This window comes from Mobula birostris, chromosome 9 (assembly GCF_030028105.1).
Source record: "Mobula birostris isolate sMobBir1 chromosome 9, sMobBir1.hap1, whole genome shotgun sequence".
Taxonomy (NCBI): domain Eukaryota; kingdom Metazoa; phylum Chordata; class Chondrichthyes; order Myliobatiformes; family Myliobatidae; genus Mobula; species Mobula birostris.
Window position 1 is genome coordinate 17,290,510 of NC_092378.1, and position 26,144 is coordinate 17,316,653.

Sequence of the window (26,144 nt, forward strand, 5' to 3'; positions counted from 1 at the left end):
TGATTCATATCTTCCCATACAAGTACAAGTGCAGGTTGACATGGTAGTAAAGGAGATAATGGTTGGGGGGGGTATGAAAAGTTGTCACTAGTATTTGGATGTTAGTAGTGCTGGTAAATTTTACATTTTCAGTTCCATGGGATTGAGAGTGACTTGTTTCCCAATGCATGGCCTCAAAGTTTTCAGTTTGCAAATACTCTTCTCCCTTTTGAGCACTGTCATGAGCCGAAGCCTTGAACTTTCTCCCCACTCTAGCTATCTCTTCCCATGTCTGAATTTCAAGTAGAGCGTCTGCTTCATGAAGTTCAGACAAGCAAACAATATGGTCTGCCCAACAAAGTTAATAGAACGCAGCTGGTGCTTAGGATTTTCCCGGGGAGAGGACACAGATGTTTGCTCACATACATCTCTAGTAAATTAGAAGAATTTTGTAGAGAGCATTGATATAGCTTTTCCTGTGCTTTGAGATAGATAATATGGGTAGCCCAAATCTTGGAAGCTTATAGTAGTGCTTGGTAGACCAAAAGTTTTCTGCCAGGTCTAAGGTCTTTTTCTTGTATCTTTACCCTCAACCAATCATTGGTTGTGGTGATGCATTAAATACAGTTGTCAATTTCAATCAATGATGTCTCTGTATGATGGGAGGTAAAGATCCTCGTCATGTGTACATCAAAGTATAAGTGAAATGGTCCGTTTTAACATCAATGACCAACACAGTCCAAAGATTGCGCTGGGGGCAGCCTACAAGTGTCACCACACTTCTGGCGCCTACATAGCATGTCCACAACTCACTAACGCTAACCTGTATGTCTTTGGAATGTAGGAGGGCCCCATAGCACCTAGAGGAAATCCACACTGTCATGGGGAGAACGTACTACCTCTTTAGACAGCCACAAGAATCAAACCCTAATTGCTGATCACTGCCACTGTAAAACATTTGTACTAATCATGCCACTCAGGTAACTCGTGAAATAATCCAAGTTTTCCAGGGTCATACTGTTAATCTTCCTTTGCTGGAGTCAGAATAGTGTAGTAGGAGCAAATTGATACAGAACTTTCATTTATGGATCCTGAGTCATGCTTTATCCTTTGGTGAATAAGTTGACAGTGTCTGGTAGCTCAGCTTCCAGATTTGGGCAAGAGTTAGTGTTGTCTGTATGACATACTAGCTCTTGAGTATTGGGTCAACTTGGTTCTGGGCAGCATCTGCTGTGTGTTGAACAGTTTCCTATTCATTTTTAGATTAACTCCATGTCAGTGGGAAGATTTGCTGAGAAAAATGCCAGGCAATGATCAACCTTGTTTGACATCAGTTTTCAATGAAATTGGTTCTGTGCAGGTCAACTAGTAAGTATCAAGGGGTTGTACCTTCATTAAACAGAAGTTGGAGATAAATTCTTCTGGGCAGCTAAATTTAAGATGGGTGTTCTAAAATTGTTCCCAATTGATGGAATCAAAATATTTACTGAAGTCAAAGGAGCTATTGTATTAAGTGCTGCTCCCTGCATTTTTGCTGGCATGGTCACGTGAAGGTCATATTTACTACACCTCCAGATGGATGGAATCAATGCTTTAGCCCTCTGTACACTTTTCTCTTAAAGATAGTCTTGATTATGGCATCTCAGAGGTCCTTTAGTACATATTCTTCTCAGATGTAGACACCAAAATTGTGAATTTGTGACTCAAGATCTTCACTGCTGAATTTTAGAATTTCAACTGGGTTGCTATCTGCTCTAGAGGCTTTGTTTTTTATAAGTCAATATTTGGCTTTCTTGACTTCTTGTCAGGACTGAAAGACTGGCTAGAAAAGATTGCAAACACAATGTTGCGAAGAGCACTCACACCAAGGACAGAGCTGAGGATGAGAGATCTTTGAGGTTTTTTCTTCTAATCAGAGTTGACTGCTTCTCTGTCCCTGACGAGTTTGGTCCTGTTCATGGTTCTCAGTAGAATAGAGCCTTGAATGTTTGGGCCATAAATGGCTTTTACAGTGCTGATCATCAGCACCATGATACACATTATGGCTATCATCGCTCAGTCGTCTGTTGTCTCCACCACCATCAGTTCTTTAGGTCACTTTTTTTTTTTTACTGAGCCTCTGCCTTCAGGTGCATGAACACCTTCTTCTTTCACCTAAGTGACAGTGCAATTTCAATCCAGAACACCTTGTTTGCAGCTAGTTCCTCAACAACCTTATCATTCTCAGTAAACTAGACTTGGTTCTTTGATTGAGTCAAACTTTCTCATCACAGGTACTAATTATTGCAAACTTTAGAGAAGTCAATAAGCTGTGAACTTCTGCGTCTCAGAGTTGGCAGGTTATTTGCGAGGGACTGTATGAGAAGAGCTGTATGTGTACTACAGGATTTCAACACTGATCTTCTGATGCAAGACTTCTGTTGATGCTTGTTTTGAAGCCAGGTTGGTGGAGGTAGTACAGCAATTAGGCTGCAGCCATTTCAGTAGGCAAAGTGCCTGTATTGATACGGATGATGCCAACATCCTTGTGGTCCTTTACTTGGACCATTATCCAACACCAACACTTGAATTTGGAGTACCTGTATGTCCATGAAGTCTTCTGTTTCTTAAATTCTTATCCCTTTAGATGAATACACACAAGAAAAAACTTTTCCAAAAGGTGTCTGACTCATTAACATTAAATATTTGTTTATCCGAAGAGCCACCCATGACTTGTTTAGGTTCCTTTGGAAAATATCCGGTTGTCTTCCATCTAAGTATTTTTGGGTCTGTATGCACTGAAATGTTCAACCCACCTATGGCTGGCCTGGAACGTAATTCATCACACTCCTTACAATCTTTCAAGTCTTAGCATATCAATCTCAGAGTAACCTGCTAGTGCTTCTGATCTTCTAACTGCTTGCTTTTTTTCCATTCTACCCATTATAACACAATGAATTTCCAGAAGTAACATTCTAGTACAATCAATACATGTCTATTTTTAATACAGTACTGAACTCACAATATATATTGTGATTTCCATCCTTGTTCTTTTATAAGTACTACATCCTCTTGAAACATATTTAAATTATTGTCATCTGTTTCAAAACTGCTATGTGCAAATACTGGGATTAATTTAAAAAACTAATTACATCAAGAAGAACTCGTTACGTCAAGTGGCTGTGGGCTGTTTAAGTCGCCAATAAAGTACAGTTGTCAACCTGGTGGATAGCAGCCTTGTTGATACAGCCTCCAATATACCTTTAATGTGAGTGTAAGATACAGAAGTAGTAGATTGATGACTGGTGCTTGTTTATTACCTTTAATGGTTTCTACTACTGCAACTTTTGATCATTTCTCTGCATTCTAACACTGCCTTATTTGTTCAAGCGTAAACAGCTTAGTAAATTACCTGTAATGCTTATGTACCCCATGAGCATTTGCTTCATATAATCTGGTCTAATCAAAAGCAATTTGAATATTGTCAAATGCATTTTAATAATATTTGTACTGTAATCAAGGCACCCTGTCCCTTCTGAAGCCAAAATCAGATAATGCTATGACCTGCAGAGGCATTAGGTGTATCAGGCTATTGCTACGTTTTTTTGATTCTGCAATAATTGATCGCAAAATTGCTACAATAAACCAATACTCCCACAAAGATTACTAGGTTACATATCTTGATTTGTCAAATATTAACTGTTCATTAACATTCTTGGTACGGAAAGTGCAAATGGTGTTGGCAGCTTTCCCAATAATAACAAGGCTCAAGGCACAAATTAAAGGCCTCAGCTCTTTGTAGTTTGGTTCACACTCCTTGGATGGTGCCCAGTTCAGGACTGATAAAAAAGTGTTAAAAACTAATCTAACTCAATTTTTTTTTTACAATGAAGAACTTTTTGGTGTAAAAGGTATTTTGTTTTTTGCCATTCCCCCGCTATATAAGTATCAAAATATCAAAAACAAGGAACTACAAGTAGAGAGTCAACTACAGGCAAGGTACAAGTCCTAAACATAAGCTTACACTTCAGCAAGTTTACTTCACATTGAATTAAAAATAAAGAAACAAAAAAAAAAGCAGAAAACCAAGGTCACAATTTACAAGTGAAAGTTTCAGCTTGGAGGTTTTTGTTGTGTTTAAATACGAGCAAGTAAGAAATGAATATAATTTTAAAATAAGTTTTCAATACATGCAAATATCAAATTTAAATAGTTTGTTCTTATATATGAACTGCAAACATATATAATCCTAAAAATTAGATTTTTAAGAAGTTTAATTCATAGCTAAACCTTACTCAGCCCTGAGTTCCAACAAAAATACTGAAGGTTCTGATGAAGGTTCTAATAAAGGTTCTTCGGCCTAAAATGTTAACTGCTTCTGCTTTCCACAGATGCTGCCTGACCTGTTGAATGTTTCCAGCATTTTTTATTTTTATGTTAAATTTGAAACTTGTGCAGTTTTCTTGATTTTCAAATTGCTTTCCATTCCTTCTTAATTTATGATTACTTATCAAACCCAGAGACAAAACAAACTTCTGCCAATAATTTTTAAATGATTTGGTGAATTCCTTCATCAACAGAGACAGAACAGGTACTACTCACAATAATTTTTCAATTACTGCAATCTTGTTACAAAACAGATAAAGTATAAATAAAATCTAAATTTACAGTCTGGGCTGAATACATCAACAAAGTGACAAGAATTATAATTCAATGAAGAATTTTACTTCCGCTTGAATTAACAGTTACTCCGCCATGGATGGTCTCAAGCCTGGATGCGAAAGGAGGAAGGTAAGGCATGGGGCTAGTAACCTCATCCTGTAAAAACCTACTGCTATAGAAGCTCCAAAGACCTCATCCCTGGGAGTGAAAGGATCTGCAAAGGTAGGCTACACCTGGGCACATCTTGAAAGACTGGCCCAGGACAGAGAACCCTGATGAGCGGCTTCAGTGGCCTACGTCCCAATAGGGGTGATGGGCTAAGATGCCATGTTGTTGCATTAAAAATGTTCATTATATACATGCTTATGGTTGCAAAATCTATTAATAAAATGAACAAAACTTTAGGATTTATTTTAGCATGTAGTTTATACTGGCTAATTGTTAATAATTTGTAAAAGAAGCATTCAGAACCATATTAAGTAAAATCATAGCAAACAAATTAAAAAAAAACTCACCAATAATGAAAGCACTTACTTATTTTTACGACCACTGCGTGAATCTGTGGCTGACGTAGGTAATGTCTGTGTAAGTGTCGAGGCTAGTGTTGAGGAATAGCCTGTTGATTCTCTTGAAATAGTGAAATCTCGTGTAAGTTGAAAATCATTGTTTTTGAATGCTTCATAAGTGGCCTTTATAGTAGATGTTCTTCTCCCCTCCTTCATCTTATAATAAAAGCAAATAAAGTACAAATATAAAATAGAGCTGTATCATTAATTTTCAATATTTAACAACACTTTTTCATTCAACTTACAAGTGTTAGGATATATAATTCTTAAAAGTATTTAGTTATGGCACCATCACAATACATTCACACTAATATTTAACATTTGTGTAACTAATATTACACATAAGGCAAGAGTTGAAAAATTGAAATACAGTGCCTATAAAAACATTCCCCCTTTGAAAATTTTCATGTTTTATTGTTTTACAACATTGAATCACAGAGGATTTAATTTAGCTTTTTGACACTGATCAACAGAAACTACTCTTTCGTGTCAAAGTGAAAACAAGTTTCTACAAATTGGTCTAAATTTATTACAATTATTAAACACAAAATAATTTATTGTAAAAATTACCCCTTTCAGGTCAGTATTTAGTAGATGCACCTTTGGCAGGAATTACAACCTTGAGTCTGGGTGGATAGGTCTCTATCAGCTTTGCACATCTGGATACTGTAATTTTTCCCCATTCTACTTTATAAAACTGTTCAAGCTCTGTAAGATTACACGGGGATCGTGAGAGTACAGCTCTTTTCAAGTCCAGCCACAAATTCTCAATTAGATTGTGGCCTGGACTCTGAGTTGGCCACTCCAGGACATTAACCTTGTTGTTTTTAAGCCATGCCGGTGTAGCTTTGGCTTCATGCTTAGGGTCATGGTCTTTCTGGAAAACATATCTCCTCCCAGGTCGCAGTTCTCTTGCACACTGCATCAGGTTTTCCTCCAGGACTTCCCTGTATTTTGCTGCATTCATTTTACCCTCTACCTTACAAGAGCAGGGATGTGATGCTGAGGCTTTATAAGGCACTGGTGAAGCCTCACCTTGAGTATTGTGTACAGTTTGGGGCTCCTCATCTTAGAAGAGATGTGCTGGCATTGGAGAGGGTCTGGAGGAGGTTCACAAGGATGATCCCAGGAATAAAAGGGTTATCATACGAGGAACGTTTGATGGCTCTGCGTCTGTACTCGCTGGAATTTAGAAGGATGGGGGGGGGGGGTCTCATTGAAACCTTTTGAATGTTGAAAGGCCTAGACAGTGTCGATGTGGAAAGGATGTTTCCCATGGGGGAAGAGTATAGGACAAGAGCGCACAGCCTCAGGATAGAGGGGCGTCTATTCAAAACACAGATGCGGAGAACTTTCTTTTGCCAGAAGGTGGTGAACTTGTGGAATTTGTTGCCATGTGCAGCTCTGGTGGCCAAGTTGTTGGGTTTATTTAAGGCAGAGATCGATAGGTTGTTGATTGGATATGGCATCAAAAGTTATAGGGAGAAGGCCGGGAAATGGGGTTAAGGAAGAGAGAAAAAAAGGAATAGGCATGATTCAATGGCGGAGCAGACTCGATGGGCCAAATGGCCTAATTTTGCTCCTATGTCTTATCGTCGAAACTGCCCACGGCCTGCCGCAGTGAAGCATCCTCACAGCATGATACAGCCACCACCATGTTTCACAGTAGTGGTTGTATGTTTTTGATTATGTGCAGTGTTTGGCTTACACCAAACACAGCATTTAGTCTTATGGTCAAAAAGCTAAATTTTGGTTTCATCAGACCACAGAACCTTCTTCCAGTTAACTACAGAATCTCCCACATGCCTTCTGGCAAATGCTAGCCAAGATTTCATGTGAGTTTTTTTCAATAGAGGCTTTCTCTTGGCCACTCTCCCATAAAACTGTAACTAGTGAAGCACCTGGCCAACAGTTGTTGTATGTGCAGTCTCTCCTATCTCAGCCACTGAGACTTGTAGTTCCTCCAGAATTGTCGTAGGTCTCTTGGTGGCCTCCTTCACTAGTCCCCTTCTTTCACAGTCACTCAGTTTTTGAGGATGGGCTGCTCTAGCAGATTTACAGCTGTGCCATATTCTTTCCATTTCTTGACGATTGACTTAACTGCACTCCAAGAGATATTCAGTGACATGGCAATTTTCTTGTATCCATCTCCTGACTCGTGCTTTTTAATAACTTTTCTGCAGAGTTGCTTGGAGTGTTCTTTTGTCTTCATGGTGCAGTTTTTGCCAGGATACTGACTCACCAGCAGTTGGATCTTCCAGATACAGGTGTATTTTTACAACAATCAATTGAGACACCTTGACTGCACACAGGTCACCAAAAATAGATCCCTGTTTAACTAATTATGTGACTTCCAAAACCAACTGGCTGCACCAGTCACAAACAAGGAAAACCTGCAGATGCTAGAAATCCAAGCAACACACACAAAATGCTGAAGGAACTCAGCAGACCAGACAGCATCTATGGAAAAGAGTACAGTCGACGTTTCGGGCTGAGACCCTTCGGCAATAATTGATACTTATGCAATCAATTATTGTGCTTTATATTTGTAATTAATTTAGATTACTTTGTAGAGATCTGTTTACATTTTGACTTGAGCCAAAGTTAGAAAGCCAAATTAAATCCACTGTGATTCAATGTTGTATAAACAATAAAACGTGAAAGCTTCAAAGGGGGTTGAATACTTTTTATAGGCACTGTATGTAGCAGTTCAGGAATTGGAACTTGGTTAATTATTTTCTCGGCTTGTGATGCAGATTTTTATTTGTTTTTAATAATACACTTACAGGCAAAGGAGTTGCTGGCATTGTCAGTCTTTATTGGCTATTCCTAAGTATCTTTGGTAGTGGAGACTTTTGTTCCTTAATCACTGAGAAGCTCCCTAATAAACAGCTATTGGGTAGTGTTTTTGGATTGAGTTGCAGCAGTGAGTCAGAGTATTATACAACACAGAAACAGGCCAATTTGTTTCAACTTGTCCCTGCTAAGGTGCCTACCTGAGCTAGTCCCATTTGTCTGTATTTGGGCCATATTTTTCTAATCCTTTCCTATCAATATGCCTGTCCAAATACCTTTCATGTCACAACTGTATCCGCCCTAACACTTTCTACGACAGCAGATTCTGTCCCCTCCAGCTTCTGTGTGATGAAGTTACTCCTGAGGTCTCTTTTAAATCTTTTCCCTCTCACCTTAAACCCCTGTCCTCCAGTTTTAGACTCCTTTATCCTAGGAAAAATACTGTAATCACCCACTTTGTCTGTGCCCCATATAATTTTATAAAACTCTATCAAAGAACTCCTCAGCCTCCTTTGTTTGAGGAAAAACCAGTTGCAGCATATCCAGTCTCTCCTTATAAGCCAAGCCTTCCTGTCCAAAAAAAATCCTTGTGATTTTTTTCTGCACTCCCTCAGGCTTACTCACAGTTCCGTAGCTTGGTAAGAATCACACACAGTAATCTAATTGTGTCTAACCAAGTTTTTTTTTTTACTTCTGTGAGTGTACACTTCAAAGGGATATTTGCAGATGGTGGTGCTGTCATGTACCTGCTCTCCTGGTAATCCTTGATGGGGAAGGCCAAGAGTTTGAGAGGTGAATTTATGAGTAATTAGTTGGAACAAGTCGTAGCTAGTGGTAGAAGCTACTACTTGTGAACAATTAGTTGATAGGAGAGGGATCAATCACGCAAACTGATATGCATGTTTTGTATTGGGAAGAGTCAAGAGATGTTCATCTAGCCAAGGTGTTAATGGTGTTAATGCCTTGCAAGCAAAGTCATAGAAGCATCTAACAACTAGCTATGGGATAAATCTAATGGAAACTTTGATAATTCCTACAGTATTGTCAAATACAAAGAAACACATCTCTGATGTAAGAGTAAACAAGAAATTTTGCAGATGCTGGAAATCCACAGCCACACACACACAAAATGCTGGAGGAACTCAGCAGGTCAGGCAGCACCTATGGAAATGATTAAGCAGTCGATGTTTCCGGCCACGATCCTTCTTCAGGACTGGAAAGGAAGGGGGAAGACGCCAGAATAAAAAAGTAGGGGAGGGGAAGGAGGACAGCGAGAAGGTGATAGGTGAAGCGAGGTAAGTAGGAAAGGTATATGGTTGGAGAGGAAGGAATCTGACGGGAGACAAGAGTGGACCCATAGGAGAAAGGGAAGGAGGGATCACAGGGGGAGGTGAAAGGCAAGTGATAAGAGGTAAGAGGCCAGAGCAGGGAATAGAAGAAGGGAGAGGGAGGGATTTTTTTTTCCTAGAAGGAGAAATCAATATTCATGCCATCAGGTTGGAGCCAGTAGAAATATAACGTGCTGCTCCTCCACCCAGAGGGTGGTCTCTTCGTGGCCCAAGAGGAGGCCATGGAACAACATGTCGGAATGAGAACAGGAGTTATAATTAAAATGTTTGGTCATCGGTAAGTTCTGCTTCTAGAAGGAGCAGCAATGTTGCTCAATAAAGCATCCCCCCAATTTATGATGGGTCACACCAATGTAAAGGAGGCCACATCAGAAGCACCGGACATAATAGACAGCCCCAGCAAATTCACAGGTGAAGTGTTGCTTCACATGGGAGGACGGTTTGGTGCCTTGAATGGAGGAGAGGCGGGAGGTAAAAAGGCAGGTGTAGCACTTTGTTGCTTGCAGTGATAAGTGCCGGATTGGAATTTAGGGAGAGGGACAAATGCACAAGGAAATCACAGAGAGATTGATCTTTGCGGAAAGTGGAGGTGATGGCGGGGGGGGGGGTGGAAAGGAGAGGTAAAGATATGTTTGGTGGTAAGATTCCTTTGGAGATAGCGGAAGATGCAGAGAATGATGTGTCGGATGCAGAGGCTCATGGGATGGTAGGTAAGGACAAGAGGAACTCTATCACTGTTAAGGTGGTGGGAAGGTGGGGAGAGAGCAGATGTTCAGGAAGTGGAGGAGATGTGGATAAGGGCAACATCAATTTTGGAGGAAGGGAAACCATCTTCATTGAAGAAGCAGGACATATCTGAGGTCCTGGAAAGGAAAGCCACATCCTGGGAACAGATGCGGTGGAGACAAAGAAACTAAAAAAAGGGAATAGCATTTTTTACAGGTGACTGGGTGGGAAGAAACATAGCCAAGGTAACCATGGGAATTGTTAGGTTTATAAAAGATGTCGATCAACAGTTTGTCTCCAGAGATGGAGACAGCAAGATTGAGAAAGGGGAGGGAAATATCAGAAATGGACCTAGTGAATTTAAGGGCAAGGTTTAAGTTGGGGGCAAAGTTGATATATAACCATATAACAATTACAGCATGGAACGGGCCATCTTGGCCCTTCTAGTCCATGCCGAACTCTTACCTTATCCTAGTCCCACTGTCCAGCACTCAGCCCATAACCCTCCATTCCTTTCCTGTCCATATATCTATCCAATTTAACTTTAAACGACAACATAGAACCTGCCTCAACCTGCTTCTGCTGGAAGCTCATTCCACACAGCTACCACTCTCTGAGTAAAGAAGTTCCTCCTCATGTTACCCCTAAACTTTTGTCTTCTCTCAAACCATGTCCTCTTGTTTGAATCTTCCCCATTCTCAGTGGAAAAAGTCTAACCACATCAACTCTATCAATTCCCCTCAATTTTAAACACCTCTATCAAGTCCGCCCTCAACCTTCTACGCTCCAAACAATAAAGACCTAACTTGTTCAACCTTTCTCTGTAACTTAGGAGATGAAACCCAGGTAACATTTTAGTAAACCTCCTCTGTACTCTCTCAATTTTATTGACATCTTTCCTATAATTCGGTGACCAGAACTGTACACAATACTCCAGATTTGGCCTTACCAGTGCCTCATACAAATTCAACATTACATCCCAACTCCTATACTCAATGCTCCGATTAATAAAGGCCAGCAAACCAAAAGTTTTCTTCGCCACCCTATCCACATGAGATTCCATCTTCAGGGAACTATGTACCATTATTCCTAGATCCCTCTGTTCTACTGCATTCCTTTAATGCCCTACCATTTACCATGTATGTCCTATTTTGATTAGTTCTACCAAAATGTAGCACCTTACATTTTTCTGCATTAAACTCTATCTGCCATCTTTCAGCCCACTCTTCTAACTTTCCTAAATCTCTCTGCAAGTTTTGAAAACCTACCTCATCATCCACAACACCACCTATCTTAGTATCATCTGCATACTTACTCATCCAATTGAACACCCCATCATCCAGCTCATTAAAATATATTACAAACAACATTGGACCCAGTACAGATCCCTGAGGCACACCACTACACACGGTCCTCCGATCTGACACACAGTTATCCACCACTACTCTCTGGCGTCTCCGATCTAGCCACTGCTGAATCCATTTTACTACTTCAATATTAATGCTTAACGATTGAACCTTCCTAACTAACCTTCCCTGTGGAACCTTGTCAAAGGCCTTACTGAAGTCCATATAGACAACATCCACTGCTTTACCCTCGTCAACTTCCTTAGTAACCCCATCAAAAAATTCAATAAGATTTGTCAAACATGACCTTCCACGCATAAATCCATGTTGACTGTTCCTAATCAGACCCTGTCTATCCAAGTAATTACACATACCATCTCTAAGAATACTTTCCATCAATTTACCCACCACTGACGTCAAACTCACAGGCTGATAATTGCCAGGTTTACTCTTAGAACCCTTTTTAAAACAATGGAACCACATGATCAATTGATGAAATCAACGAGCTCAGCATGGATGCATGAATGCAGTTGTCAATGAACTGGAGAAAGAGTTGGGGAGCACTACCAGGGAAGGCTTGGAATATGGACTATTTGGTGTAACTAACAAAAAGGCAGGCATAGCTGGGGCACATGGTTATCCCTCGAATCTGGAGAAAGTGTGAGGAGCCGAAGAAAAAACTGCTGAGGGTGAGGATCAGTTCTGCCAGATGGAGGAGGATGGTGGTGGAGGGGAACTGGTTGAAACTTTTATTGGGAAAGAAACAGAGAGCTCTAAGGTCTTCTTGATGGATGATAGAAGTGTTCTGGGACTGGACACGCATGGTGAAATATTAGGTGGCCAGGGCAAGTTAGTGAGAAGATTCCAAGAGCTGGAGAACTGTTGTGGATGTAGGTGCAAAGGGACTGAATCAATGGGGACAGAATGGAGTCGAAGTATGAGAATATGAATTCAGTGGGGCAGGAATGGGCAGACACAATGGGCCTATCTGGACAAACAAGAGGTCATATCGGATAATTAGAGAGATATGTGTGGCAGAAACAATTGCTTTATATTACCAGGTAATTTCAGTCTATCAATGAAAAATCATTTGTTACCTGTGCTGTGGCTTGAACAGCCTGGGCTGCTGCCATAGTAATAGCTACAGCTCCTGGTCCTGCTCCTGGAGATAATGAGGTCAGATTGTATGAGCTGAGGGGTTGTGATGAATTAACATTGTAGGCACTGTTAGATGTTGATGTTAAATTGTTATTACGGCACCCTGTAAAGAACAAAAAAAAAAGGAAAGGTAAATTATATCAATGCCAAGGTTCGATAAAACTGTAATATATCTTGTATCACAGATTTGCAAAACACTGTTTTACTTTGTCAAAAGTCCTTATGTGAACAGAATGACCAGGACATTTTTCTATTCCATAGTAGAACATGAAATAGAGAGCAAATCAATTTTGGTTCAAACTTCATTAATATTAGAAATAAATCTAATGCTTAGAAATTCATTTCCGCTTTTGCTTTTTAAAGGAAGCAGCACATTCTATTCTGTTTCAGAAATTTCTTCAGACCTAGGGTAGAGTGACAAACTGTTACTTTATGGTCCTTTTAACTTACTGTCCAGCAATTACTTTTTTTGGCAAGTATTTTATGGACAAATAATATTTATTAGTTTTCATATTCTTTGAAGTAAACAACAGAAACGAATCCATTTTATTGTTTTTTAATGTATTACTCAAAATAAAAAGATTAGAATTTCCTTAAAGTTATAGTTTGAAAGCTATAGAATACAAAGAATAATACCAAATAATTAAGAAAATGTAAATAAATAAATGATCAAAATGTGAATGGAAAGAAAAAACATTCCTCAAAATATTATCAAATCTGCTAAAGACATGCTTCAGAAGATATAAATAAAGATTATGTAATGATATCTTAATTATAAGCAACACTACAAGTAGGGAGTTACGGAAATCTCGCTGTATGTATGTAAATCTGTATGTTTGAACAAAGAATAGTTGGAACGAATCCTATAAATGCAATGAAAGGAAGATGAAAGGGTTGAAAAGAAGTTGAAATAAGCACATAAAAGGGTGTGGTGACTGGGTTAGATGAAGAGGGGTTAAGGAGGAAATCCATATGGTGAATAAACATCATTTTTCAGTTGGACCAGGCAATCAATTTCCTGGGTTTGCAGACTTGATGTAATTGTACATTAATTTACATGGCAGAAAGAAATTAATATCTCTATTTAACACCAAATACTGTGAATTTAACAGTTTTCTCCTTAAAGTAAATTAGACAACTTTAAACTGCTCAGCAACTCTGTACTTTGAATGTACAGAAATATACAAGTAGATTTTGCTTGATTCATAAATTTGGAAATTTCAGTCTAAACATTGAAGAACAATTTACCTTGACATCAATTAAGGTACCAATCCAGTACACATATTTCTCAATAATTTAGTAAACACAAGATAAAATCTTTTTGAAATGAAATGTATGTCTCTCAATTCTCATTAAAAGATCTTTACCCACAATATTTGCCAGAATTATAGATGATTTTGTAGCAATTATTCACATTTTATAAAAAAAAAAGTTAGTGCCTACAGCCAAGTAATGTTTTGTGAGAAAATGGCCTGTCCGGTATTGAGAGTGGAAGTTTAAGTTTAGATGCGCTTTAAGATTAGTTTGTATGTTGTTCTAGACTCCCGCCACTGGGTGGTAGTGTGGAACAAATCTTATATTGTTGGATTATCATGATACTTGCCTGATTTAAAATTGGGCAACTTCTCAGCTAAATTAATCTTTGCTATATTTTCAAATATTTGAATAGTAACTACTTCTTCACCTGGAACTTCTTAAAACTAATTCAATCACTAAAAGAGTAAATTATTATCCTGCATAACTCCAACCCATTACAATTACCCCTGGGTTCTGAAGAAGGCTGCCAAAGAGATTGTGGATTAGTACTGATCTTTCATGAAACACTAGAGCCAGGGATGTTTCTGGAGAACTGGAAAATTGTATATGTCACACTACTAAGAAAGGAGGCAGGCAAAAAAATAAGAAATTTATAGGACAGTTAGCCTGACTTCAGTGGCTGGCAAAGTATTAGTCTATTACTACATATGAAGTTTCGGGGTACTTGGAAGCACATGATAAAATAGTGGAAGCTGGCATGATTTCCTTAAGGGGAGATCTTCACTGACAAATCTGTTGAAAGACAAAGGAGAGTCAGCGGATTTTGTCTTGGATTTTCAGAAGGTCCTTAGTAGGAGCCACACGAGGCTGCTAAACAAGATAGGAGTCCATGGTGTTGTAGGAAAGGTACTAATGTGGATAAAAGATTGGCTAGCTGTCAAAAGGCAAAGGGTGGGAATATAAGGGGCCTGTTCTGATTGGCTGCTCTAGTCAAGGGAGGTGTTCTGCAGGGATTAGTTTTGGGTCCACTACTTTTCAAGCTATATGTTAATGATATGGATTTTAGAATTGATGGTTTTGTGGCCAAGATTGCAAATGACACCAAGAAAGGTGGAAGGGCAAGTAATGTTGAGGAAGCAGGGAGTGGATAGGTTGGGAGAATGGGCAATAAAATGGCAGATGGAACACAGTGCAGGGAAGTGTATGGTCATACACTTTTCTAAATGGGGAGAGAATTCAAAAATGAGAGGTGAAAAAAGAGACTTAGGAGTCCGAGTGCAGGATCCTCTAAAGGTTGTTTTTCAGATTGAGTCAGCAGTAAGGAAGGCAAAAACAATGTTAGCATTAATTTTGAGAGGACTAGAATATAAAAACAAGGATATAATGGTGAGGCTTTATAAGGCATTGGTCAGACTATATTTGGAGTATTGTGATCAATTTGGGCCCCATATCTAAGGATATGCTGGCATTGCAAAAAGTCCAGATCAAGTTTACAAGAGTGATACAGAGACTGAAAGCATTAACATGCAGAGCATTTGATGGCTCTCGGCCTATGTTCATAGGAGTTTAGAAGGATGATCTCATTTAAACGTACTAAATACAAGGCCAGGATAAGGTGGATGTGGGGAGGATGTTTCCAGTAGTGGGAGAGTCTAGGACCAAGGGATAGTCTCAGAATAAAAGGATTCCCTTTAAAAATGAGATGATGAGCGATTTCTTTAGCTAGAGAGTGGTGAATCTATAGAATTCATTGCAAAAGATGGCCATGGAAGCCAAGTCATTGGGTATATTTAAGCAGAGTTTGATAGGTTCTTGATTAGTATGGGTGTCAAAACTGGGAGAAGGCAGGAGAGTGGGGTTGAGAGGGAATAACAAAATCAAACATGATCGAATGGCAGAGCAGACTCGATAGGCTGAATCCTAATTCTGCTCCAATGGCCTTGTGACCAATGGTCCAATGGTCTAATGGTCTTGTAAGGCAAGATGAATGACCTGCCTCACAAACAAGTAGAAAGCAAGTCTGCTGAACTGGTCACCCACAGACTAAGATAAATAGTAATTACAATATGTGAGTCAGGTCATCCAACCCAGGATCTTTTCATTAACTACATAGAATCATACACTGTCAATAACTGTAAAGGTTGTAAAATGTTTATGCCTAAAAGGAAGGTATTAGCTTAGCTAATAAACAATTCAAATTACCTGGTGTATTTTCTTTTGAAGCATCCGATGTAAGTGTTGATAAAAGAGCTTCTGATTTGAATTTCTTCTCAGGAATGTGATCCACAGAATGATGTGTAGATGGGTTATATTTCCGTTCTGCAAAATGTCACAAAATAAATCAAATGCAGATTCGTTTAATGGAAGCTATTTACTTACATTTTTTTAACTTAGTAACTAACTCTGAATTCACATCAACAAATTTTGTATCATCAAATACAAAATTCTTCAGCACAGCCTGGTACAGACCTAGCATTGTACTAGCAGTGTGGATGATATCTTGGGTATTACAGGAGTTCTAAAAGATTAATTGCAAGAAATTAACACTAACTACACTAAATTTTGACCATTATTTTCCTACGATGACACTTTGGAACTCTCTACAAAATCAGGTATTTACTATTGCGGAATGGAATACTGATCCATTGAATATTATGTTGTTCCAATTTCTATAACAAATAATCCCAGATTAGGTAAGGCTACCTGCCTTAGGGTGCATGATGCTACTATGCTGCGTTAAATTTGCAATTTTTCTGCATGAAGTAAAATCAGCCCAAAAAGTAGTTTTAAAAGCCACTACTCCGCACTTACTTTCGAGTGGAGTGTGTGAATGAGCATGGTGGTTATTAACTGGCTGAGGTGGATTGTCCAATTCCAATGATCCTGAAAGGGAAACAGAAAATATTAACCAGTTAAATAATTCCTTAACTATAGAGAATTCTTCCCTTATAGCTCCAGATAAATCTGCAATCTAATATCGTTTCAGGTTGTATGATCCTAGCTACATAAACCATTTATTTTAGTAAACTTTAGCTTTACCAAGTTAATTTGAGAACCTCTGCAATAAAATTAGGATCTACAAAATGGGCTCTTCCAATGACTGCACTAAATAAGTACGATGCAAAAGTCTTAAGTACATATATATAGCTAGGGTGCCTAAGACTTTTGCACAATACTGTAGTAATTTTATGTATTGCGCTGTACTGCTGCTGCAAAAAAAACAAACAAATTTCATGACAATGTGAGTAATGATAAACCTGATTCTCATATGGACTGAGAATGAAAAAGGAGCAAGGAGAGGGGAATCATGGTTGGCAAAAGAGGAAGCAAGAGGGGAGGGAGATGGGAAGGAGTAGGAAGACACTCTCCACCTCCAGCACTCCTCTGCCACCTGTCCCACACCCCTCCCAGGGTGCAGCATCCTTGCCATTCCCAACATCCTTTGCTGCGGCCAGATTTACAAAATACGTTTGTAGTTCTTCAGTCTACATTGTCAGCTACAGACTGTGCAACAGTCTTAGGTGTTTTTTTTCTCTCTCTCGTGTGTGTGTGTATATATATAAATATAAAAAAAAATAAAAAAAGAGAATATAGATATATATACAGAGGCATGCAAAAGTTTGGGCACCCCTGGTCAAAATTTCTGTTACTGTGAATAGCTAAGCGAGTAAAGGATTACCTGATTTCCAAAAGGCATAAAGTTAAAGATGACGTATTTCTTTAATATTTTCAGCAAGATTATTTTTTAATTTCCATCTTTTACAGTTTCAAAATAACAAAAAAGGAAAAGGGCCTGAAGCAAAAGTTTGGGCACCCTGCATGGTCAGTCCTTAGTAACAAACCCTTTGGCAAGTATCACAGCTTGTAAACGCTTTCTGTAGCCAGCTAACAGTCTTTCAATTCTTGTTTGGGGAATTTTTACCCATTCTTACTTGCAAAAGGCTTCTAGTTCTGTGAGATTCTTGGGCAGTCTTGCATGTACTGCTCTTTTGAGGTCTATCCACAGATTTTCGATGATGTTTAGGTCAAGGGACTTTGATGGCCATGGTAAAACCTTCAGCTTGCGCCTCTTGAGGTAGTCTATTATGGATTTTGAGGTGTGCTTAGGATCATTATTCTGTTGTAGAGGCCACCCTCTTTTCATGTTTGGCTTTTTTATAGATGGTGTGATGTTTGCTTCCAGAATTTGCTGGTATTTAATTGAATTAATTCTTCCCTTTACCAGTGAAATGTTCCCCGTGCCACTGGTTGCAACACAAGCTCAAAGCGTGATCGATCCATCCCCGTGCTTAACAGTTGGATAGGTGTTCTTTTCATGAAATTCTGCACCCTTTTCTCCAAACATACCTTTGCTCATTGCGGCCAAAAAGTTCTGTTTTAACTTCATCAGTCCACAGGACTTGTTTCCAAAATACATCAGGCTTGTTTAGATGTTCCTTTGCAAATTTCTGACGCTGAATTTTGTGGTGAGGACACAGGAAATAGACAATAGACAATAGGTGCAGGAGTAGGCCATTCGGCTCTTCGAGCCAGCACCGCCATTCACTGTGATCATGGCAGATCATCCACAATCAGTACCCTGTTCCAGCCTTCTCCCCATATCCTTTGACTCCGCTACCTTTAAGAGCTCTATCTAACTCTTTCTTGAAAGAATCCAGAGAATTGGCCTCCACTGCCTTCTTAGGCAGAGCATTCCACAGATCCACAACCCTCTGTATGAAAAAGTTTTTCCTCAACTCCGTTCTAAATGGGTCTACCCCTTATTCTCAAATTGTGGCCTCTGGTTCTGGAGTCCCCCAACATCGGGAACATGTTTCGTGCCTCTAGTGTGTCCAATCCCTTAATAATCTTATATGTTTCAATCAGATCCCCTCTCATCTTTCTAAATTCCAGTGTATATAAGCGCAGTTGCACCAATCTTTCAACATATGACATTCCCGCCATCCTTGGAATTAACCCAGTGAACCTACACTGCACTCCCTCCATAGCAAGAATGTCCTTCCTCAAACTTGGAGACAAAAACTGCACACAATACTTCAGGTGGGGTCTCACCAGGGCCTTGTACAACGGCAGAAGGACCTCTTTGCTCCTATACTCAACTCCCCTAGTTATGAAGGCCAACGTGCCATTAACTTTCTTCACTGCCTGCTGTACCTGCATGCTTACTTTCAGTGACTGATGAACAAGAACACCCAGATCTCGTTGTACTTCCCCTTTTCATAACTTTACTCCATTCAGATAGTAATCTGCCTTCCTGTTCTTGCCACCAAAGTGGATAACCTCACATTTGTCCACATTAAACTGCATCTGCCCACTCACCCAACCTGTCCAAGTCACCCTGTATTCTCATAACATCCTCCTCACATTTCACACTGTTACCCAGCTTTGTGTCATCTGCAAATTTGCTAATGTTACTTTTAATCCCTTCATCTAAATCATTAATGTATATTATAAATAGCTGCGGTCCCAGCACCAAGCCTTGCGGTACCCCACTAGTCACTGCCTGCCATTCTGAAAAGGACCTGTTAATCCCAACTCCTTGTTTCCTGTCTGCCAACCAATTTTCTATCCATGTCAGTACCCTACCACCAATACCATGTGCTCTAATTTTGCCCACTAACCTCCTATGATTTCTCCTTCGTAAATCCATGCTGACTTGGACCTATCCTGCTGCTGCTATCCAAATATGCCGCTATTTCATCTTTTATAATTGACTCCAGCATCTTCCCCACCACTGATATCAGACTAACTGGTCTATAATTGCCTGTTTTCTCTCTCCCTCCTTTCTTAAAAAGTGGGATAACATTAGCTACTCTCCAATCCACAGGAACTGATCCTGAATCTATAGAGCATTGGAAAATGATTACCAATGCATCCACCATTTCTACAGCCACCTCCTAAGTACCCTGGGATGCAGATCATCAGGCCCTGGGGATTTATCACCCTTCACTCCCATCAGTTTACCCAACACCATTTTCTGCCTAGTGCAAATTTCCTTCAGTTCCTTTGTTACCCGAGGTCCTCTGGCCACTATTACATCTGGGAGATTATTTGTGTCTTCCCCAATGAAGACAGATCCAAAGTACCTGTTCAGCTCGTCTGCCATTTCCTTGTTCCCCATAATAATTTCACCCATTTCTGTCTTCAAGGGCCCAACTTTGGTCTTAACTAATTTTTTCCTCTTCACATACCTAAAGAAGCTTTTACTATCCTCCTTTATATTCTTGGCTAGCTTACCTTCATATCTCATCTTTTCCCCCCCGTATTGCCTTTTTTAGTTATCTTCTGTTGCTCCTTAAAAGTCTTCCAATCCTCTGGTATCCCGCTCATCCTTGCTATGTTATACTTCCTCTCTTTTATTTTTGTACTGTCCTTGACTTCCCTTGTCATCCACGGTCGCCCCTTACTCCCCTAAGAATCTTTCTTCCTCTTTGGAATGAACTGATCCTGCACCTTCTGTATTATTCCCAGAAATATCTGCCATTGTTGTTCCACTGTCATCCCTGCTAGGGTATCTTTCCAGTCAACTTTGGCCAGTTCCTCCTTCATGGGTCCATAGTCCCCTTTGTTCAACTGTAATACTGACACTTCCGATTTTCCCTTCTCCCTCTCAAATTGTAGATTAAAATTTACCATATTATGGTCACTATCTCCTAATGGCTCCTTTACCTCGAGTTCCCTTATCAAATCTGGCTCATTACACAACACTAAATCCAGAATTGCCTTCTCCCTGGTAGGCTCTAATACAAGCTGCTCTAAGAATCCATCTCTGAGGCTCTCCACAAACTCCCTTTCTTGGGGTCCAGTACCAACCTGATTTTCCCAGTCTACCCGCATGTTGAAATCCCCTATAACAACCGTAGTATTACCTTTGCGACATGCCAATTTTAACTCTTGATTTAACTTGTACCCTATATCCAGGCTACTGTTTGAGGGCCTGTAGATAACTCCCATTAGGGTCTTTTTGCCCTTACAGTTTTTCAGTACTGACTCTACATCTCCTGATTCGATGTGCCCCCTCGCAAGTGACTGAATTTCATTCCTCACCAACAGAGCTACCCCACCCCCTCTGCCAACCTGTCTGTCCTTTCGATAGGATGTATACCCTGAATATTCACTTCCCAGCCCTGGTCCTCTTGCAACCATGTCTCTCCGTTAGTCCCACAACATCATACTTGCCGATTTCCAATTGAGCCTCAAGCTCATCCACTTTATTTCTTATGAATGCATGGAATATATATAATACTTTTAATCCATTTAAAGTAATACTTTTACTCCCCTCACCTTTCACATTGATTCCTATTGACTTGGCCATGATCTCTGATCCCTTCCTGAGCTTTCTGCCGTTAATTCTGTTGTCTTTCTTAACTTTTCTTATTCTCTCTTTCCATTTAACTCCATCCTTATATTTCCAGTTTGTCCCCTCCTCCCCACTACTTAGTTTAAACACACCTCTGTAGCAGTGGCAAACCTGCCTGACAGAATGCTGGTTCCCTACCTGTTAAGATGCAACCCATCCCTTCTGTACAATTCATCCTTACCCCAAAACAGATCTCAGTGGTCCAAGAATCTAACTCCCTGTCTCCCGCACCAGCTCCTCAGCCACACATTCAGATCCCCTATCTCCCTGTTCCTGTCCTCACCAGCAGAAGGAACTGGAAAAAGGTTTTCTTCTGATGACTCTTCCATGAAGGTCATATTTGTGCAGGTGTCGCTGCACAGTAGAACAGTGCACCACCATTCCAGAGCCTCTTAAAACTTCCTGTAAGTCTTTTGCAGTCAAATGGGGATTCTGATTTGCCTTTCTAGCAATCCTACAAGCAGTTCTCTCAGAAAGTTTTCTTGGTCTTCCAGACTTCAATTTGACCTCCACCGTTGCTGTTAACTGCCATTTCTTAATTACATTACAAACTGAGGAAACAGCTACCTGAAAATGCTTTGCTATCTTCTTACAGCCTTCTCGTGCATTGTAGGCATCATTTATTTTAATTTTCAGAGTGCTAGGCAGCTGCTTAGAGGAGCCCATGGCTGCTGATTGTTGGGACAAGGTTTGAGGAGTCAGGGTATTTATAAACCATATAACAACTACAGCACGGAAACAGGCCATCTCGGCCCTTCTAGTCAGTGCCAAACTCTTACCCTATCCTAGTCCCAGTGACCTGCATCCAGCCCATAACTCTCCATTCCTTTCCTGTCCATATAGTTGTCCAATTTAACTTTAAACAACAACATCGAACCTGCCTCAACCACTTCCAGCTGCGCTGGAAGCTCATTCCACACAGCTACCACCCTCTGAGTAAAGAAGTTCCCCCTCATGTTACCCCTAAACTTTTGCCCTTTAACTCTCAACTCATGTCCTCTCGTTTGAACCTCCCCCACTCTCAATGGAAAAAGCCTATCCATGTCAACTCTATCTATCCCCCTCATAATTTTAAATACCTCTGTTAAGTCCCCCCTCAACCTTCTACGTTCCAAAGAATAAAGACCCAACTTTTTCAACCTTTCTCTGTAACTTAGGTGATGAAACCCAGGTAACATTCTGGTAAATCTTCTCTGTACTCTCCAGGGAATTATACACCGGTTAGCCTAACATCGGTGGTGGGGAAAATGCTAACAGTCAGTTATCAAAGATGTGATAACAGCACATTTGGAAAATGGTGAAATCATCGGACAAAGTCAGCATGGATTTGAGAAAGGCAAATCATGTCTGACGAATCTCACAGAATTTTTTGAGGATGTAACTAGTAGGGTGGATAGGGGAGAACCAGTGGATGTGGTATATTTGGATTTTCAAAAGGCTTTTGACAAGGTCCCACACAGGAGATTAGTGTGCAAGCTTAAAGCACACGGTATTGGGGGTAAGGTATTGATGTGGATAGAGAATTGGTTGGCAGACAGGAAGCAAAGAGTGGGAATAAACGGGACCTTTTCAGAATGGCAGGCAGTGACTAGTGGGGTACTGCAAGGCTCAGTGCTGGGACCCCAGTTGTTTACAATATATATTAATGACTTAGATGAGGGAACTAAATGCAGCATCTCCAAGTTTGCGGATGAAACGAAGCTGGGCGGCAGTGTTAGCTGTGAGGAGGATGCTAAGAGGATGCAGGGTGACTTGGATAGGTTAGGTGAGTGGGCAAATTCATGGCAGATGCAATTTAATGTGGATAAATGTGAGGTTACCCACTTTGGTGACAAGAACAGGAAAACAGATCATTATCTGAATGGTGGCCAATTAGGAAAAGGGGAGGTGTAACGAGACCTGGGTGTCATTATACACCAGTCATTGAAAGTGGGCATGCAGGTACAGCAGGCGGTGAAAAAGGCGAATGGTATGCTGGCATTCATAGCAAGAGGATTCGAGTACAGGAGCAGGGAGGTACTACTGCAGTTGCACAAGGCCTTGGTGAGACCACACCTGGAGTATTGTGTGCAGTTTTGGTCCCCTAATCTGAGGAAAGACATCCTTGCCATAGAGGGAGTACAAAGAAGGTTCACCAGATTGATTCCTGAGATGGCAGGACTTTCATATGATGAAAGACTGGATCAACTAGGCTTATACTTGTTGGAATTTAGAAGATTGAGCGGGGATCTTATTGAAATGTATAAAACCCTAAAGGGATTGGACAGGCTAGATGCAGGAAGGTTGTTCCCGATGTTGGGGAAATCCAGAACGAGGGGTCACAGTTTGAGGATAAAGGGGAAGCCTTTTAGGACCGAGATTAGGAAAAACTTCTTCACACGGAGAATGGTGAATCTGTGGAACTCTCTGCCACAGGAAACAGTTGAGGTCAGTTCATTGGCTATATTTAAGAGGGAGTTAGATATGGCCCTTGTGGCTCAGGGGGTATGGAGGGAAGGCTGGTACAGGGTTTTGAGTTGGATGATCAGCCATGATCATACTGAATGGCGGTGCAGGCTCGAAGGGCCGAATGGCCTACTCCTGCACCTATTTTTCTATGTTTTCTATGTTTTGTTGACATCTTTCCTATAATTCGGTGACCAAAACTATACACAATACTCCAAATTTGGCCTCACCAATGCCTTGTACAATTTCAACATTACATCCCAACTCCTATACTCAATGTTCTGATTTATAAAGGCCAGCATACCAAAAGCTTTCTTCACCACCCTATCCACATGAGATTCCACCTTCAGGGAACTATGCATCATTATTCCTAGATCCCGCTGTTCTACTGCATTCTTCGATGCCCTACCATTTACCATGTATGTCCTATTTTGATTAGTCCTACCAAAATGTAACACCTCACATTTATCAGCATTAAACTCCATCTGCCATCTTTCAGCCCACTCTTCTAACCGGCCTAGATCTCTCTGCAAACTTTGAAAACCTACTTCATTATCCACAACTCCACCTATCTTAGTATCATCTGCATACTTACTCATCCAATTTAACACCCCATCATCCAGATCATTAACGTATATGACAAATAACATTGGACCCAGTACAGATCCCTGAGGCACACCACTAGTCACCGACCTCCAATCTGACACACAGTTATCCACCACCACTCTTTGGCATCTCCCATACAGCCACTGCTGAATCCATTTTACCACTTCAATATTAATACCTAATGATTGAACCTTCCTAACCAACCTTCCGTGTGGGACCTTGTCAAAGGCCTTACTGAAGTCCATACAGACAACATCCACCACTTTACCCTCGTTAACTTTCCTAGTAACCTCTTCAAAAAATTCAATAAGATTTGTTAAACATGACCTTCCACGCACAAATCCATGTTGACTGTTCCTAATTAGACCCTGTCTATCCAGATAATTATATATACCATCCCTAAGAATACTTTCCATCAATTTACCCACCACTGACGTCAAAAAGTTTTGAAATTTGCATTACCTGGCCTTTCCTAACAATGATTGTGATGCCATAGCCCTAACAAGCTAATTAAGGTCTGAGACCTTGGTAAAAGTCATCTGAGAGCTCAAATCTCTTGGGGTGCCCGAACTTTTGCCTGGTGTTCCTTTCCTTTTTTTCACTCTAAAATTGTACAAAAGAAAAATAATACACTAATCTTGCTTAAAATAGTGAAAAGAATGTTTCATCTTTAACTTTATGACTTCTGGAGATCAGTTCATCTTCTACTCACTTAACTATTCACAGTAACAGAAATTTTGACCAGGGGTGCCCAAACCTTTGCTTGCCACTGTATAATATATTTACATAAAATAAATAAATAAATATATATATATATATATATATATATATATATATAGATAGATAGAGAGAGAGAGAGAGAGAGAGAGAGAGAGAATATACCTAAGACTTTTACACAGTACTGTATACAAATCAAAAGAATCAGAGGATCCAAGGTTACAGTAGGAAAATAATGCTGAGGAAAAAATCAACTACGTTCTTATTAAATGGCAGAGTGGGCACAAGTGACTGAAAAGCCAATTCCTGTTTTATTTCTTATATTCTAAATACGAAAATACAAATTCCACATATTTATGTTTCAATATTTTTGCAGTTACTTTGCTTATGTTAAACTCCCCAAGAACAATTATTTAGAAATGCTATGTTCATACAAGAATTTAAATTTATTATACTTTGCAGTTTAGCATGTTTGCTCTCCATATTGTATTTTTAAAATCATCTCCCCCACTTTGATCACTGTATCCACAGTCTCCCACCAAGTACATCTTTCAGCAGTTCCTAATAGTATGAAACGCTTTTCTGTTCCCAGTAATCAGGGGTCCCCAACCACCGGGCTGCGAGGAAACCATATGATTTGGCAATATGAACCGATACGAGTCAGCTGCACCTTTAATCATTCCCTGTCACGCCCCCCGTTGAACTTGAACGCACACGAGGTTCTCAAGAATATTGTCAATATTAAACTGGTCCATGGTGCGCAAAAGGTTGAAGACCCCTGGCACACATGACCCACGTTCTTGAACTGCAAGCTGTCTTAGGGGGAATGAAGGAACTATGAATAGTGAAACCATGGGAGGGAATAATAGCATGAGAATTTTAAAACTGAAGCACAGAAGGATCAGAAGTGAATGTAGATCAAATGAGGACTTCTCTTCCTCTATATTTCCCTTCTCCTAGATCTTTATCCAATTTATTATTTAACAGAAGTAGAAGTAGTATGTACAATTACCATTACAGTTTACCAAGAGTAAGGTAAAACATTCAGACAGGCATATTTTAATGAAAGTGATACAGAACTGGCACTATCAGTCATAATCCTTTATCTGACATATGCGTTAATAACAATTTATAATCACCTGACTTCAACATGATAGTACTATTAACTGAGACAAGCTAAGTAAGCCACCATGGGAAT

At 40.0% G+C, this 26,144-nt stretch overlaps 1 protein-coding gene across 1 annotated transcript in view; it reads right to left on the bottom strand.

The window, feature by feature from the left end:
- Positions 1-26,144, bottom strand: part of ing3 (inhibitor of growth family, member 3) — a 48,633-nt gene that overhangs the window by 7,146 nt on the left and 15,343 nt on the right. The window contains exons 6-9 of the mRNA XM_072267566.1: positions 16,630-16,701; positions 16,021-16,137; positions 12,501-12,664; positions 5,155-5,342 (exon numbers count right to left, since the gene is read on the bottom strand). Coding sequence (XP_072123667.1) covers positions 5,155-5,342; positions 12,501-12,664; positions 16,021-16,137; positions 16,630-16,701 — 541 coding nt within the window. The remainder of the gene's footprint in view (positions 1-5,154; positions 5,343-12,500; positions 12,665-16,020; positions 16,138-16,629; positions 16,702-26,144) is intronic.